The sequence below is a fragment of the Callionymus lyra genome, chromosome 19, assembly GCF_982586985.1.
Source record: "Callionymus lyra chromosome 19, fCalLyr1.hap1.1, whole genome shotgun sequence".
Classification (NCBI taxonomy): Eukaryota; Metazoa; Chordata; class Actinopteri; order Syngnathiformes; family Callionymidae; genus Callionymus; species Callionymus lyra.
In genome coordinates, this window is record NC_141836.1 from 6,920,721 (window position 1) to 6,937,379 (window position 16,659).

The 16,659-nt window shown below is 47.2% G+C and overlaps 3 protein-coding genes across 3 annotated transcripts; 2 read left to right on the forward strand and 1 right to left on the reverse strand.

Annotated features, from left to right (window-relative positions):
- Nucleotides 1-2,505: 2,505 nt before the first annotated feature.
- On the forward strand, nt 2,506-4,361 carry wnt1 (wingless-type MMTV integration site family, member 1). Its single transcript, XM_087781006.1, has 4 exons — nt 2,506-2,618; nt 3,053-3,306; nt 3,395-3,660; nt 3,870-4,361. The coding sequence occupies exons 1-4, from the start codon at nt 2,518-2,520 to the stop codon at nt 4,359-4,361; spliced, it is 1,113 nt and encodes a 370-aa protein (XP_087637132.1). The 5' UTR covers nt 2,506-2,517.
- A 4,423-nt stretch (nt 4,362-8,784) lies between these two features.
- Nucleotides 8,785-10,276, forward strand: LOC148059221 (galanin receptor type 1-like). The gene has a single exon (XM_087781502.1). It carries the CDS (start codon nt 9,218-9,220, stop codon nt 10,274-10,276), a length of 1,059 nt encoding a protein of 352 aa, XP_087637628.1. The 5' UTR covers nt 8,785-9,217.
- Nucleotides 10,277-10,955: 679 nt separating this feature from the next.
- Nucleotides 10,956-16,398, reverse strand: senp1 (SUMO specific peptidase 1). The gene is made up of 18 exons (XM_087780992.1): nt 15,833-16,398; nt 14,968-15,026; nt 14,726-14,901; nt 14,580-14,655; nt 14,279-14,468; nt 14,079-14,223; nt 13,892-14,010; nt 13,224-13,492; nt 13,099-13,156; nt 12,981-13,019; nt 12,740-12,824; nt 12,538-12,678; nt 12,351-12,482; nt 12,078-12,281; nt 11,931-12,010; nt 11,783-11,867; nt 11,565-11,660; nt 10,956-11,419 (listed from the first exon to the last, which is right to left on the reverse strand). Exons 1-18 carry the CDS (start codon nt 15,970-15,972, stop codon nt 11,357-11,359), a joined length of 2,157 nt encoding a protein of 718 aa, XP_087637118.1. The 5' UTR covers nt 15,973-16,398; the 3' UTR covers nt 10,956-11,356.
- Nucleotides 16,399-16,659: the final 261 nt, after the last annotated feature.

Consider the following 16,659-nt stretch of genomic DNA (forward strand, 5'->3'; position numbering starts at 1 on the left):
CAGCAGGCAGGCGGCTCCACACTGACCCCCCCTCCCCAGCAGCCTGTTTCTAATCGTGACCCCCCCCGTCAGGAGCCGCTCCTCATTGTTGCGCCCGAAACAACTTTGTCACCCCGAAGTCTTTTTGTGCACAAAATATTTGCATAAATTGAGAGAGAGAGCGTCAGATTTGACTCAAGGAATCATCTTCTCCGCAGGGATACTGACGGGCTTTTATTTTGAAATATATAAAACTATTTTCCCCTCACAATAAATTACCATTTTAAAAATGTTTCTTATGATCTAACAATTTTATTATTAGTTAAACTCGAAGCACCACATACATGCTTCTACACACGTCATCGTTTTTGCAGACTATAGAATTGTTACGTTTTTAATTATAATTAATACAAAATAAAACATTTTACAATCAAATTAGGATTTCAGTTTTTTAATTAATTAATTTTTTTATTTATTTAGTTGTCAAAGTCCTATATTCTTGATTTATCTCTTCCTTCTTTTGGCTCATATAATGTAACCCTGATCAAGACACAAAAACATAATTAAAAGTGAAGAAAAAAACAAAATGTTTACAAAGAAAATAGACAAATGTTCTCCCACATGGTCCGACTTCAACAATAAAAGCATCTCAATCCATGTGGTTTTTGAAGTGGGTCAGGACCTCCGTCATCCACCGGGGACTCCGAGTAGAGCAGACTAAACACGCACAGATTGGATCGATGACAGGTGAGGGCGCCCCCCTGAGGTGAGCGTGGGCATTACCATCTGGATGAGAGAACCGGTGCAACATTTTTATTCATTAAATCAACTTTTGTTCTGGCGTCTCTGGAACACGGTTGTCATCGTGACAAGAAGCTGCTGAGAACGAGCATCAACGTTCCGCCTCTGCGTGTTCGTCTAAGTGGCTTAAAAAGTGATTTGAAGTTGATTTGTGTATAAAAGGCTTCTTGATCCGGATCACGGCTAATCTGCTCGGTGTCGCATGACTGACCAGAGGAGCTGCTCACAAGTATAAACGCAGTTAAAGCCCTCGACAAAAGCACCACTTCCTCTGACGTCACCTTAGATTCACCGTCGAGTAATGAAAGTTTTTTTTCACGCGTTCAGCGAACGTGACGTGATGAAGACGCGGCTGGGAGACAGTTTGTGGAAAAGACCTGACGTGGATCCACAAAGATAAATCAAATAAAACTGTGTTTAACTATATTATAATGTATTATAAATAATTCTATTTAGTTGGTAGAGTCTATTACAATTTCTATAATAATACAGTTTTGTGGAAAAGACCTGACGTGGATCCACAAAGATAAATAAAATAAAACTGTCTTTAATTACATTATAAAAAATTCTATTTAGAGAGTCTAATACAATTTAATTTAAATGATTATTTTTTACACTCGACCATCCATCCAACCCCAGTGTTTACTAACCCGGGTTTAAATTAAACGAAAAACATTGTTTTCTTTATTATTTAATAACATTTAAACTTTTTGCAATTTATCTGAAGGCGATTGTGGATCAAAAGACTAAAAAGGGAATTTAAATTATCGGGGAAAATAAGTGTAAAGAAAAAGAAAAGATGATTTTAAAACAATCAATTTCCAAACTGACGTTTTTCCATTTAAAATTTCACTTTTATGTCCGATTTGTGATAAAGTTCATAAAAAATATGTGATGATGATGATGAAGTTGAAAAAAAATATATGATAATGATGATGATGAAGTTGATTTAAAAAAAAGATGATGATGATGATGAAGTTGATTTAAAAAATATATAATCTCGATTAAAACGGTGACGCTGAGTCATCAAATAAGTGTCAATCTGACAGTAAAACAATGTTTGTTTTTCCAATTCAACCATTTCGAAAATAAAAACGACTCCTTCAGCACGTGCTGCTCATGACGCGGACACACACACGCACACACACACACACACACACACACACGCAGTGAAGTTACAGATGTTTCAGCTCAGATGTCACATGCAGCAGATCAAGAGATGTCAAGAGTGTCCAGGGTCAGAGGCGGCGTCTGATCCCACCACAGACTTCACTGTGGACTTATTCCGTGTCCGCGACTGGGAAAATATTCCTCTCCAGTAAATATGTGGACTGCTCTCTTTTTTTTCTTCTTCTCTCCCTCCTCCCTCTGTCCCCAGATCCTCTTTTCCCTGCACAGTTGTGTTTCCTCATTCATTGTGCGCCCTGTGAAGAGCATTAACTATCCCTCCCTCCAATCCTATTGAGGAGGAAAAAGCAGAGGGAGATGAGAGCAGCAAATCCCTTTTTTATTCCCCTCGTAGCGCTCAATAAGAGAAGAATGTGTCTCCTATCAGTCACCGGGGGGATCAGGTCTTCAGGACTGTCCCACAGCATCACAGCATCAGCAGACGCAGAGTGAAGCAGCATCATCTCGGCACCTCCTCTCGACCCGCGGTGAGTTCGAGGCTCCGTTTGTGTTTTTTCTCTTTCTTTTTCTCTCGGATGTTTGATGGTTTTTGTGTCGCCGGAGCAGAAGATGCGAAGTCTGGCGCTGCTGCTGGGGGTGAAAGCCGCCTGCATCCTGCTGGTGTCCTCGCTGTCCGGCACCGGAGCGGTCAACAACAGCGGCCGGTGGTGGTGAGTCCAGATTCCTTTTTTTTTCATCTGCCACCGGTACCGGCCGGGATTAAGAGTTTTTACCGCGAAACTGAACCGGTTTATCATATTTAAATTTAACTTTTAAAAGCGATTTTTCATTTAAAATTATCGAATTTAATTGATCGACTTAAATAATATTCAGTTTTATAAATGAAAACTTTGAATTAATCCCCATTTTTCTATAAATCTGTAAATTATTTTCTTGATTCTCTGATTATAATTAAAAAACATTAAATAGAAGTTGATAAAAGATTCACATTGTTAAGTAAATTGCTTTTTTATCTTCTCTGGATGGACATCAACGGATCGATCCGACTCATAAACGACGCATCCATTAATCTTGGCCGCCATGTTGGCCCGGCGTGGAAAGCGGCGTGTCGCCTTGTCTCACAGCGTCACTCGTGTCCCAACAGGGGGATCGTCAACGTGGCCTCCTCCTCCAACCTCCTCACCAACTCCAAGAATGTGCAGTTGGTCCTGGATCCCAGTCTGGCGCTGCTGAGCCGACGCCAGCGCCGGCTGATCCGGCAGAATCCTGGCATCCTGCACGCCATCTCCGCGGGTCTCCACACCGCCATTAAGGAGTGCAAGTGGCAGTTCCGCAACCGCCGCTGGAACTGCCCGACCACACACAGCCCCGCGGTTTTTGGCAAAATCGTCAACCGCGGTGAGGCCCTCTTGTCTCTTCCCTCCTGGCGACCACATCAGGGTCCGAGATTCTGGCTCCGAGTTCTGACCCTTTTGTCTTCCTACAGGTTGCCGAGAGACGGCGTTTGTATTCGCCATCACCAGCGCCGGCGTGACCCACGCTGTGGCCCGGTCCTGCTCGGAAGGGTCCATCGAGTCCTGCACCTGCGACTACCGCCGCAGAGGACCCGGCGGGCCGGACTGGCACTGGGGCGGGTGCAGCGATAACGTGGACTTCGGCCGAGTGTTCAGCCGAGAGTTCGTGGACTCCAGCGAGAAGGGGCGAGACCTGCGGTACCTGACCAACATACACAACAACGAGGCAGGACGAATGGTGATTATGACCCCGGCACAAGACCCTCATTCCACAAAATAATTCCTAAGGGATCAATGAACAACGAGTAGAACTTTGACGATGGTTTCTGGTGAAGGTCTGACTCCAGACTGAGATTTGAAGGGTTGGTTTCGGGGTCAGGTTCATTGGCAGCTCCTCAAGACTAGATCTTCTACATATTGACCCTTGACCTTTGCCCCCCCCTCTAGATGGTGTCTTCGGAGATGCGTCAGGAGTGCAAGTGTCACGGCATGTCGGGGTCCTGCACCGTCCGCACCTGCTGGATGCGCCTCCCGAGCTTCCGCACCGTGGGCGACTTCCTGAAGGAGCGCTTCGACGGCGCGTCCCGGGTGGTCTACGCCAACAAGGGCAGCAACAGGGCGTCCCACCGGGCCGACCCACGGCACCTGCAGCCCGAGAACCCCAACCACAAGCCGCCTTCCTCCATGGACTTGGTGTACTTCGAGAAGTCCCCGAACTTCTGCTCCTTCAGCGGGAAGAGCGGGACTCTGGGGACCTCGGGGAGGACCTGCAACAGCTCGTCCCCCGGGCTGGACGGCTGCGAGCTGCTCTGCTGTGGACGCGGGTACAAGACCCGCACCGAGACCGTGACGGAACGCTGCAACTGCACCTTCCACTGGTGCTGCCACGTCAGCTGCCTGAACTGCACCAGCACACGGACGTCGCACCAGTGCCTATGAGCAAGGCAGACCCAGGGACTTCCAAAATCAATCAGTGTTTAAAAGTGCAGGTTTATAGAAGCACAAACGTGAGAACAGGGTATGTTTTGGGGGGGGCGGGTTTGGGGGGGCATGTATGGTGGACCCTGGAGCTGCAACACCACAAGTGGATCCTCAAAACTATATGTCCCAGTCCGCCAGGGTCGACGGCAGGATCTGTCCCAATTCACAACTTGAATGTATGTTTTGGAGGAAGAAGAAAGACATGCACTCTGATCTCAGGATCCTTCAGGTCCTCGACTCTACTTGAACTCACGACCCGAGGGCAACAACAACACGTCCGTCAGTGAATGTATTGTCGCAGAGCAGTTTTCAGGTTGAATTCCGAGGACCGAACGTTCCCGCTCGCATCAGCTACGACGACCAAAATATCGGAACCTATTTATGATTCAACTGCTAACGTGGTCATGCACTGAATATTCAGCGTTTCTATGTAAATATGAAATATATTTATTTACCGAGGGTTCATGCAGGTGTAGAGAACTTCTAGAGAATATTTAGGTGATTTTTGTTTTTTTTGTGACGTATTATAGAGCAATAAAGTTTATATTTTCAATAAACCTGCTGGCTTCACTGGTGTCTCCACGTCTTCACGCCATCATTCCAACCATGTCACGAGAAAAAGGTCTTTGAGGCGCCGGTTACATGAAGGTCAGTAAGTCATTTGTATTTATATAGAGCTTTTCCAGACCAGGGTCACAAAGCGCTTAAACAATCAAAACAATACTCTCTCAAATATATACTTTAAAAGTCAAGATAATACTGAGAACAACACAGTAGTTCCAGAAAATCAAGGAAAAGCCTCAACAAATTAAAAAAAAAAATGAATAAAGGTCCAAACAATACTTTTACTAATCAAGAGGTTTGACAGTTGATCCCGGATATTAGTTAGTGTTTCATCAGAGCGCGCAGACCTCCCCCGAGCAGCTCATTTAAGTTCAGATCGCTAACCAACATTTATCTACAAGACTTATTTGTTCCACCAGGTGGCAGTGGAGTTCCTAAACTGACTCGCACAACACACACAATGCCGAAAGTTAGAGGCGCTACAGCTCACTCTACTCAGACAGTGACCAATACTTCAAAATATTCCCGGGATCCAGATGGTAAAGTGGCACGTTTTTTATGGAACCGGTTGGTCGCGTTGGACGGGGCACGATTATTGTGTGATTGTGTGTCCTTCACAGGTCAGACAATGAGTGTGTGAACTGTGAAGGACACACCTGCAGATGTACAAGAAGACAGAACAATCAACTCCAGTTCAAGGTCCGGTACGATCTGGTAAAGATGTCCGACAAGTCGACAGGTAGAAGTTTCACTCGACAACTTCTTATAACGATAGCAAAACTCAAGGAAAGCCCTGCTCCTGGTGGCTCCGAGCATCAGTGAGGAGACCCTTCAGTGAGGAGACCCGTCAGTGAGGAGACCCTTCAGTGAGGAGACCCTTCAGTGAGGAGGGCATCAGGGCCGAGGCCGACAGATTCTTAAGAACCGAGGCGTGAGAGTTTCTGCAGGGAGGGGGGGGGGTAGTGAGGACTCACTGATAATTAGCTCAATTAGTGACAAAGGCAGTGTAATAAATACCGACTTAGTGTCTGGGTCCCTGCTGGTCCGTCCCTGCGCGGCCAGCGATCCGGACCCGGCCTGACGGACGATTCATTAAAGTGACAAAACACCCGCCGTCCAGGCGTGACGCAGCGAGTTAGCACCCTACAGGCCCGGCTCATTGTTCTAATTGTCTGGGCCGGAGTCACTTTGTGGCCACCTCCTCCTCCGGCCCGCCCGCCTCCAGGAGACCCAGCCGAGCTTATGCCCCTAGCTAGCTGGCTAAGTAGGTGATCGGCAGGTTGTGGAAGGAAAAAAAAAAAAAAGACAGAAAGAGACAGTCGGGGGGGAGTAGAGAGGGGGGGGTGGGATTAGTGAGTGGAGGTTGCCCGGGAGTGCTGGGAGCAGCCCTGATCGGAATGCAGGAGAGATGAGTCCAGAAGCTGGGATGCGGGACAAAGCGAGAGTTAATAAGGAAAGATTGAAGGGGCTGGCGACAATAGGCCGCCACCCGAGTCGAGATGAAATTGCTTCCGAGGATTATTGGGGAGCGGGTGTGAGCGTTTTGTGTGTCTTTTTCTGGAGCTCCTGTGTGTGTGTGTGTGAGGGGGAGCGCTGGATTGATGGCGGCCCCTCCGGTCGGGGAGCAGGGGACCAGCGGAGGCTCACCGGCTGTTCCCACAGTCTGTTCTGCTGCAGCAACCTTTGACACGCCCGGGCTGCCAGGCGGCGCGCAGCAGCCGTGGAGACGCGAACGCACACAGGACGGTCCGAGCTCAGCCAAGAGAAGAAAAAAAAAACACCACGTGTCGATGAAGATAAGTGGGTCGAGACCCAAACTCAGGTTGAGGCCCCCAGAAAGCTCCTGTTGACCGAGATGTGTCAATCATCGTCGACGAGACAGACGAGGACGACGCCAGCAGAACCAGATGCGGTGTAGACCAGAACATGGAAGTTCTGCAGAGACCGGAGTGATTTCACAACACGAGCATAAACAACAAAAGCGTAAACTCACAAACGGTCGAGAGAAACCTGCAGGCTGCTCACACAGTGTTAATGTAATGAAATTTAGAGTTTAGAAAATAGACCTTTTTTTTTTTATTCCAAGAAATCGAAAATAAATGTGTATTTAGTTTGTATTTGTGTACTGTTCAATTCAATATACAACTATTGGTAAAATATTGGCACATTTATATTGAATTTAAAAGGCAATGAATTATGAAAGTATTTTAATTATTATAATTAAAATATGAAACAATCCGATTCCATTCAAATTCAATAATCTAACATTTGACGGAAGATCTCATTTGAAATGTCGACTTCAAAGATTCAATATTCCGATGGTCCCGACATACTTTTATATAATTTAATTTTAATAATTGAGTTGTTTCTTGAGTGTTCGTAGAGCAACACTGGACTGATGAGATCATCAAGAGCTTCAGGACGATGGAACAACACCACAGATATTCAGTGAAGAGCAGCGGCTTCTGGACCGAAATGTACCAAAAAATGTTTAGATGAAACATGAGCGTGGACTGTGGCGGGGCCGCCGAGACGACCAGAACCGCCTCATGTTATTGTTCTGGGATCACAACACCCAGTCGACTGCAGCCGTTGAGTGACGTGCAACGACCGACCATAACATGGTGCGAGTCTCAGAAAGTCAGCCTCTCGGCATCAGTAGAATCTGCTTTAAGATTTAAACTTTCGGTGTCAATTACACGACATGTTCCGCAGCCAGAGTGTGCGAGAACGAGCAGACGGATCCAGAGGCCTCCTGATGTGGCACCTCTGTCCTGGACTGGAAGAGTCTGAAGAGTCACAGCGAGTCTCACCCACAGACTCCATGTGGCCGGCAGCACATTATCAGGAGCATCTGGCAGCCGCAGCCAGTAAAGAAGACATTTCTCTTGAGCTTTTACAGGCGGTGACGAATGACCACAAGCACTCAACCGTCCTGCACTCACTCAGTCAGTGCACAGAGAGATGCTGAACGAAAATCCTTCCAGTAGAAAAACAAGACGCTCTTGAATCTTCCAGCTCAAAGTTGATTTTAATTGTTTAACAGTGTTGCGCTGTCACGTCTTCATGACCACCAGATGTCGCCATTTATTGTTACATTAATGTCACGGTCGTTTACAGAGAATTGAACACATAACTACAAGAAAAGTATGTCGGTTTTATTATGTGTTGCCATAATTAAATCACATTAATATGTTATGACATAAACTATTACTACTAAAAAAATATTTAAGGCAGATAGAAAGACTGCGATAGAATTTATAGAGGGAAAGGTGTCTGCTGCCCTCTAGTGGCCACATCTTGCCTTAACACGAGGGTACAGTTAAATGAACCTTCTTTAAATTCGAAATAAGATCAGCTTAAATTCGACATTCATTACGAAGAAGCGACCAGAATGTAAAGACATGAGCGATAAATATAAATCAAACTGTCGCACTTAACTTTTTACCATTCATTATTTATAGGACATAAATGGGATTCTGATGCCAGTGAATGGAAGGCATTATTATATTTCATGTATTCATTTTTCCTTTTATGCCCCTTTTGACTTTTCATTATTCTGTAACGTAAAATTTTTTCCAATTATTTTTTTCTGTATATTCTCGTGTTCTGATATGCATGTCTTTCTTTTTTTAATTCCACTTACACAATTGTTGTGCTTGAATAAGACTGTGTCCCGTTTCAAGGTTCATTTCATGTCTAAGACATTTTGGAGCTTCTTGCACGACATTCCCACAGTAAATATTCCTCGTTTAGGTTAATCAAAATCTGACTTTATTTTGCACAATAAAAAACAACACATTTTATTGCACTGGGTTTTTGACGCCGGCTTGAGTAGAAACATTAAAGACGTTGGCTGTTCAAGTCAGAACCAGGCGGTAAAAGTGTTGAAGTTCACATGAAGGTCAGAGGCTACTTTGATTCTCTTTGATGCGGTTGGTCGACAAGACGAGTCCGTGGGAGGCAAACTGGAGCGAGTGTACACGTCAAGGTTCTACAGTGGAGTCCAGCGGAGCGTTCAGGTGAAACGTGTTCATCCAGCCGGCGCCTCCGTGACATCAGCAAACACACTTAGAGCAATAAAAGCTGAAGATAGTTTGTGTTGCGAGTCAATCATTGTCCGGGGGCCCGGCTCGCACACGGCCGATGATGATGATGATGATGATGATGATGCCTCCTCTGACCAACACAAGGGTCCAACTCACTACAGTCCTGACTCTCAATTGTGTTCATCAGATGACCAGTCCAGAATGGATCAATGTGGAACCTTCAGAAGAAACTGGACGTCACAGATGGAGCAGCTCAACTCCAGTGGACCAAGAGACGGGCAGCCCGTGATCAGAACTTTAGTTCCTCTCCTGGACGGGCTGATCCTGGTGAGCGGGCTGCTGGGTCAGATCCTCGTCATCACCATCCTGACAGGCAGAAGGCGAAAGACAGTCCGGCCCACTCACGGCACCGACACCCTGCTGCTGGTTCTGAGTGCAGCGGACCTGCTGCTGCTGCTCTGCCTGCCCTTCCACACGGCTGCCATCACTCTGGGCTTCTGGCCGTTTGGCGAGTTCCTGTGTAAGTGCATCAGCTTCCTGGGCGTGGCCTGCTCGTCCGCGTCCGTCTTGACTTTGGCGGCTCTGGCTGTGACCCGCTACCTCACCGTGGTTCATCCGAACTGGGCGTACCGGTCCAGGATGCAGCGGCGCGTCAAGCTGACGGTGGCTCTGGTCTGGGTGATGTCGGCGGCTCTGGCGGCGCCACAGTTCGCCTTCCGCACAGTTTCTGGGTCCAGTGCCGTCCACTGCTTCGCCTTCCTGTCCTCCTTCGGCCAGCTGGTCTACAGCATCGCGCTCTTCCTGTTCGGCTTCACGCTGCCACTCGCCGTCATCGTCCTGATGTACGTGAAGATCTACTGCTTCCTGCACCACGCCGGGCAGCTGAGGGACGCGCCGCGGCTGCAGCGCTACCAGACCCAGGTGACTCAGACTTCTGCGCTGCTGGTCCTGGTCTTCACGGTCCTGTGGCTGCCGTCGTACGTGCTCATGTTCTCCTTCATCGGCCAATCCGTGGCCACGTCCGGGTACAACTTGACTGCGGTTCTGGCCCGGCTGCTGGCGTCCTCGGTCGCGGTGGTGAACCCGGTTCTGTACGTGTTTATGTCGCAGAAGTTCCGAAGGGACCTGCTGGAGGTCGGCAGAGACCGCTGGACTGGGTGCAAGTCCTGTGTGAACAAGTGTCACTGGGGGATCAACAGGGACCCCGTCTTGCCATTTGCTGTAGACACTAGCTCAGTGAGAGCCTCCCTGCCTGTGTAGACATCACATGACCTCAGATCTGTGACGTCTACTCGGACCTTGCACATAATGAACTGGGTTCTGGTCGTCATCACCACTGATGGACCACTTGACTGTTAAAACTAGTTTCTGTCATAATTCTGCAAAAATGTTTTTTCCAAGTCAACTAACAGTTTAAAAATGATGTGTCTAAACAAGGAGCTTCAGACAGCTCTTTACTGCCTTCTAGTGGACATACACTGAAAATGAGGCACAAGGAGCTTCCTTGATTTTCTGGAACTCCTGTGTTGTTCTCAGTGTTATCTTGACCTTCAAAGTATATACAGGTACTTTATTGAGTATTGTTTTGACTGTTTAAGCACTTTGTGAGCCTGGTCTAGAAAAGCGCTATATAAATACAAATTACTTACTTACTTTTGATGATAAAACTTTTAAATATGTCCAACACTTTATTTGTTCTACCTCAATAAAATATCAGTGCTGATAACTTTCAAAACTGACCTTACTTTAAAGATCTGAGCGATCTTCAAACGTTCCTTGGCCAGAGTGGATATGAATTGTGGTCTTCAGGTCCATGAACAAGGAGGAAGAAAACCTGCCGGGTCAGAAGACAAACATCAGCACTTGGAAAACTAACGTGAAGAAATGGTCTCACCTGAACCACCAACAGAGACGAACGATGAAGTCAAAGACGTGACTTGATTGTGGAAATGTTTCACATAACAAGTATTTATTCAACAGCTACACAAAAATAGATACCAAATACGTAAAAAAAAGGTATATTACACTAGTCAAGAAGCTGAATAGTTTTTTGTTTTTTTTAAATATGTACAAAAGTCGGAGCTCTGGCGCCCCCTACCTTCCAAGAGTAGGTACACAAAATATACTTTGAACTTGATTGACAATCCTTGAACAGAAGAAAAACTGGCAGCGAACAGTTCCTGGCAGTTTCTTCAGATTACAAAAATAAGTTTGGTTCTGTTGAGCCCAGTAGAGAACCGTCGTCTCTGACAAAGCAGCTGCTGGTGGAAACGCGTAAACTGGACAGGGGGCGCTGTTGAAGGTCCATCTTGAAACGGGGTCGTGATGCTCGATGCGTCATCACAACAGCTTGTGGTTGACGATCTCCCAGACCATCCGCCTCCTGAAGTACGGCATGTGTTTCTGAGGACGAGAGCAGGCGAGTCATGTGACTGAGATCACGACAGCGTTAGCTCACACAGACGAAACAACCCAATTTAAAAATGATTTGATTGAAACTTTATCGGTATCTTGAGACACAAATGTTCTGATGTCCGAACAAACTTACCTGTGTGAAGGTGATTTGTCGGTCTTTGGTGATGTAATCAGCGTACTTGCATGTGAACATTCCACAGTCGCTCCCGTTCATCTGCTGAGGGATCTCCTGAAGACAAAGAAGGGATGACCATGTGCGCCAGAGTAGATCCAGGAGTTCATCAGAACACAGCAATGTTGTCTAAACCATCCTTCAGAGTATCTCATGGTGATGAATAAAATTGAGCTCACGTTTCTCTTCTTGCTGTGCAGCGTCCAGCCTGAGGCGTCGAGAGGTTTTCCCTTCTTGTCTTTACTCTCCTGTTTGAGGTATTCACTGCACACACACAGGAGACGGGGTCAGGGGTCACAGACTGGATCCGACAGCACAGAAACTTACAACAAGAGTCCACAAGCGGCGTCGTTGTTTCCACCCATGGAGTCAAAGTACACCACGACTTTCTTCCTGAAGTCCACCACCTGAAAAGAGTGAAACGTGTTAGACTGGAGCCAGAAGACTTCTGTGCTCAGGTGGGTCATCACTGACCGAGAGGCACCAGTGCACCCCCAGGTGGACGGGGACCAGAAGGATGTCTTTGGAGAAGATGTCCATCCTCTTGGTCCAGCGGCGGACAGCAGAGTAGCCGCTGGTGCGCAGCTTCGGGTAGAAAAAGGTGTTGAAGGTGTTGACTGACGGCAGGTCCGGGCGTTTGCTGCGCTCCACCAGCAGGTTCATGTAGAAGTTGATCACCTGACACATGGAGGAGAGCAGTGGCCGTGATTTTGCCGTCAACACGTCTCTCCGTCTCGTGACTCTCACCTCGTCGTTCAGCCAGTTCAGATTGCTCAGAGTCTGCAGGTCTTTGCGAGTGAGACTGAGGCCGAAACCTTCGCTCAGCACTTCATGAGGACTTCCTCCTCGCAAGGCTTGGTTCACCTCCACCTCCATGTCCTGAAGAGAGACCACATGAGCCTCTTGTTGAGCCGCCTTGTTGTTCATAACTTACGTCTGTGAGCTCGGGGAACTCTGGCTTCTCTTCTGAAGGCTTCACTTCCTTCACGACAAGCGCAAGAGGGACTTCCTTTTCTAATGGGACTCGAACGCGGACCTCCACCTCTGTACTGCATCGCTCGTCTTCGGTCAGACGCTACAAGAGACACGAGTGTGAGGCCGTGGCGGTGAGAAGGGGGGGCCACTTTCTATCTTACCTGCTTCAGCAGCTGAGCAGCCAAAGCCTCCTGCTCCTCAATCTGTCTCCGCCGCTCTCGTGCCCGAGAGTCGTACATACTCGTCCTGCGGCGAAACCATGTGACCGCATATAAACCAAACGTTTGAAGTCTGAACTAATGATCCATCGAGCTGGAGCGTCAATTCACGTCAATGGTTCGGAGATGAACCACGTGCGAGTCATAAAAACTAAACATCTCACATACATAGTGGTTTACTTACAATTCTTTTATCCATAACTCTGCTTGGAAACATGGCACTCTGCAGAGAAGAAGAGGGAACTTTCAGAATAAGGTTGATTGACAGTGATGGGAAATAATGCAATTGAAACAAGTGTCACCTCAGGCCGTCTGTCTTCGGAGCCTTCTGCTCGTGCACGACGATCACCGAATCTTGAGCTGCAACAGGAATCAAAGTTTGAGTTGAAGCGCAGAACAACAACATGAGGTCGAAGGTCGGGGTTACTTGACGACTGCGTGTCCTGAGAAGATGCGTCCTGCAGGAGGGGGGGTGATAGTGTCACTGATCGGCCCTGGTTCAGGTCCGAGTTTTGAGGCCACAACTGGCTCCCTGATTTGCTGGCGACCCGTGTGGGGCTGGGGAGGTTGCTGGAGCTCTGGCTTGATATTCCTCTGGTGCTGAGGGGGCTGCTGGGCCCCTCTGACGTCCCTCCTGCTGCGGAGTCGTCGGGAGAGAACTGAAGGAGTCTGCGGCTGGTGGTCAAGAAGCTGGTGCTGCGTTCACACCGGACATGAGGCAGAAGTTAGTTTCAGGTCAGGTGGAGTCGGAGACAAGTGAGGCACCAGCTGGTTGAACATGAGATGAAACCTCTTCACAACACCATGTCCTCTTCAACAACAAAGCAATGTGAACATGTCTGAGACCCGAGTAGTGATTTAACGCAACCTCTTTAATGCTCCCTCTGTTCAGTCGACCTTGACATTTAAAGATTCTAGCTTACAATATTTAAATGTCAGACGACTCCTGCATCTAAGCTCTATTTCTCAAATTGTAGTCATTGACAAGTCTCTTTTCACTGAAGGAAACTGATCACATGATGACATGTTTTCTGTTAAGATAACATTTCCTGCTGCCCCAGGTAAACTGTCCGAGTTAAATTAATGAAAACTTACAAATCTCTGTGCGACCTCACGATGGAATGTGAGCTGCCGTTGTGAAGAAGAGACGACTGACCACCAGACACCATGGTGAGCAGCTGCCTGTACACCTCCTTCTCCTCTTCCCGGACCGACTGAGGGGAAAAAAAAGTGAGCGGAGATGTAGATGAAGAGTAGACATTGTCGTGGATGCGAGTCGGACCTCCTGTGCTACACAGCGTGGCTTGGATCTGTGCGAGTGTCCAGACACAGCGCTGTGCGTTGGGCTTTGCACCACTCGGTTGGGGAAGGTCTTCTGGTACATGCTGGTGACTGAGCTGCTCGTCGACGCTGCCGCACTCGAACTACTGTTGAGGACAGAGTCATCAGGACCCGACAAGACGTGATCTCGTGGTGAACAACCTTGTGCTGAGTGAACGGAGACTCAGGGGTTGACCCAGACGTCGAGCGGTTTGAGCTTTAGGGGTGCCGAGGTGATGCCAGCTGACGGGATGACCGTTTGTTTTTGGAACCTCACGCGTTGCTGAGCTCATGTAGAGCTGCCGCTTGCAGACTTTGGACCCAAACGAGGACTTTTCGCTTCGAATCCAGTCTAGGATGGAATAAAAATGTTTTATGAAGCAACACAGCTACAGATCTGTAAGACCAGTTACGAACAAATCATGTGAACTCTTCCAAATACAGCATTTAGCAGAACTCCTACCAGATTTAGAGGTTTTCCATTCTAATGTTGTCGATGGAGCAATGAAAGGCTGCTCCAGCAACTTTCTCTGAGTCACCTTTAAGACAGAAAACCACACGTTTCAACTTCAAGCACAGCATAGTTAACCCAAGAGACCTTTTACTTACACGTTCCCTGATAGTTCCCGAGGTAGAAGGCTGCGGCTCCATCTGAGCAGGAACAGGAGAAGCAGGCAGAAAGTTTCTCAGGGTCGGGCTAACGCTGTCTCTCATCCACGTGGCTACACCAGAACTGTGGGCCTTGACCCCTTCTGCTGCGATTTTGACCGACTCGATGATATCTCCTGTTTGGACAGCAGAAACATGAAGATAGTAGTGCATACAGAGGTTACATTATATTGAGGAATTACCCATTCGAGATTTCTTTAACGTGAACCCGTCGTGATGATCAACTTCTCCATCGTCCAGACTGCGGGAGTAAACAAAAGGTTACTTTTTGCTGCAACAGGGACCCCTGTATTTCACTGGATGCGTAGTCATTGCATCTCTGTTCTGCCGTTTACTAGCTATGGTACTGCCTACACTAACACCGGCTGCGTCTGTTGTACTGTGCAGATCAGCTCTGTCATGAGTCGCGAGGACCCATGAGATCTCACAGGTTTGTGCATCGAGCATTCTATCGATTCCATGCAGAGGAGTAGTAAGACATCTGCATGCTGACCTTGTGATCGTCCTCGTTATTTTGAGATTGTTATTCAACCATGAGTAAATACAATACATTATATACCAAAACCTAGTAGAACTAAAAAAAAAAGTTATTTGGGGTATGTTTTCTCTGTGCTGAGATTTTGGTCCTTCGTCATTTTAATAGAAAGATACTGGCTCCATTGACTTCTGACCTTTTCTTTCCATTGACGAATACACATCCAGCTGAATCAAGGTACATCAATGGTTTTCATTTAATGTAAGTCACATAGACGCAAAAATACATAGACAATTTCTATAATGTTACAAAGTTGACTATAACGTTAACCATGAGTGAAGGTGTCTTTTAACCATCTATCGGTTGGTGCAAAGTGATGGACTAATAAATCATCCCCTCATTCTCGGCGTTAGCCTACAAACAAGTTGTTCTGAACGAATGGTCCTCATCCCTTAAAACCCTCATCATAGATCATTCAGATGGAAGTTGTTCATTTTTGTTTGGCTCGAACTTTTAACCCGCGTCATTGTGAAACTCGGTCCTCAGTTAAAGAGTGTGTTTTGAACTCTCACCACTCTATCCGCCTCTTCCTCCGCACCGTCAGCTGTCCATCCTCCGCCGCCCGGTGCACCTCTGCGTCCTCTTCAGCCGGAACACCGTTGCGAACGTTGGCAAAGCCCGTCTCGATCCATCCATAGATTTTATTTAACATGTCTTGAAGTCACTGCCCCGCCGAGTCCCGAGTGAATAAATCCCGCAATGGGAAACGAGTGACCGGAAACCGACCGTAGTCACTCGAAGATAAAGTTACCGAGGACAGTTGTCGGAACCAGCACCGACAAACACCATGTTCGCTCTCCCAACAAACGAGCTAGCGGTTAGCTTGCTAGCTTAGCTCACGCCGTATGCTAACTAGCAGCTAGCTGACGCCACTTAGCCACACAGCTAGTAAATAGAAGTTAGTTTACAATCCTCGGAACAATAGATAACTGGCAAATGGAACTCTCGGGGACGAGTTTAACATGTTGCGCCTCCGGTCGACCAGTTAATACATCTTGTTCAAAAGGTGAATTGCAGAATAAAGCCAATTGAAGAACATCTCCCGCTTCTTCCTTATTCAAAACCACAACATGGCTGATCCGCTCGTCGTCCTATCGCGAGGTTTGATTGGACAGTCGGCTGGAGCGAGAACAAATGAGCTGAAATCCTATTGGCTGCGACAGACGCGCTTTTAAAGCCGCTTCAGCGTCTCCGTGCAGGTGAAGCATCATCACCGGTGACTCGTCACAGAGAAACTCAACTTACTCTTTAGACCAAGTTTGTTTTTATTGCATTCAAAGGCGTTTGTTGACAAGAGTTTTGAAAAAAACAAATCCTGAACAATCTTAAAAGTAATCAA

Bases quoted from the DNA above. Each gene is read 5' to 3' on its own strand.
- wnt1 (XM_087781006.1), top strand. From the start codon at position 2,518: ATGCGAAGTCTGGCGCTGCTGCTGGGGGTGAAAGCCGCCTGCATCCTG. The intron at 2,619-3,052 runs GTGAGTCCAGAT...GTGTCCCAACAG, and splicing joins AACAACAGCGGCCGGTGGTG to GGGGATCGTCAACGTGGCCT. The intron at 3,661-3,869 runs GTGATTATGACC...CCCCCCCTCTAG, and splicing joins ACAACGAGGCAGGACGAATG to ATGGTGTCTTCGGAGATGCG.
- LOC148059221 (XM_087781502.1), top strand. From the start codon at position 9,218: ATGGATCAATGTGGAACCTTCAGAAGAAACTGGACGTCACAGATGGAG.
- senp1 (XM_087780992.1), bottom strand. From the start codon at position 15,972: ATGTTAAATAAAATCTATGGATGGATCGAGACGGGCTTTGCCAACGTT. The intron at 13,157-13,223 runs GTAACCCCGACC...TTCCTGTTGCAG, and splicing joins TCAGGACACGCAGTCGTCAA to CTCAAGATTCGGTGATCGTC. The intron at 12,483-12,537 runs GTAAGTTATGAA...GTCTCTCTTCAG, and splicing joins AGTTCCCCGAGCTCACAGAC to GACATGGAGGTGGAGGTGAA.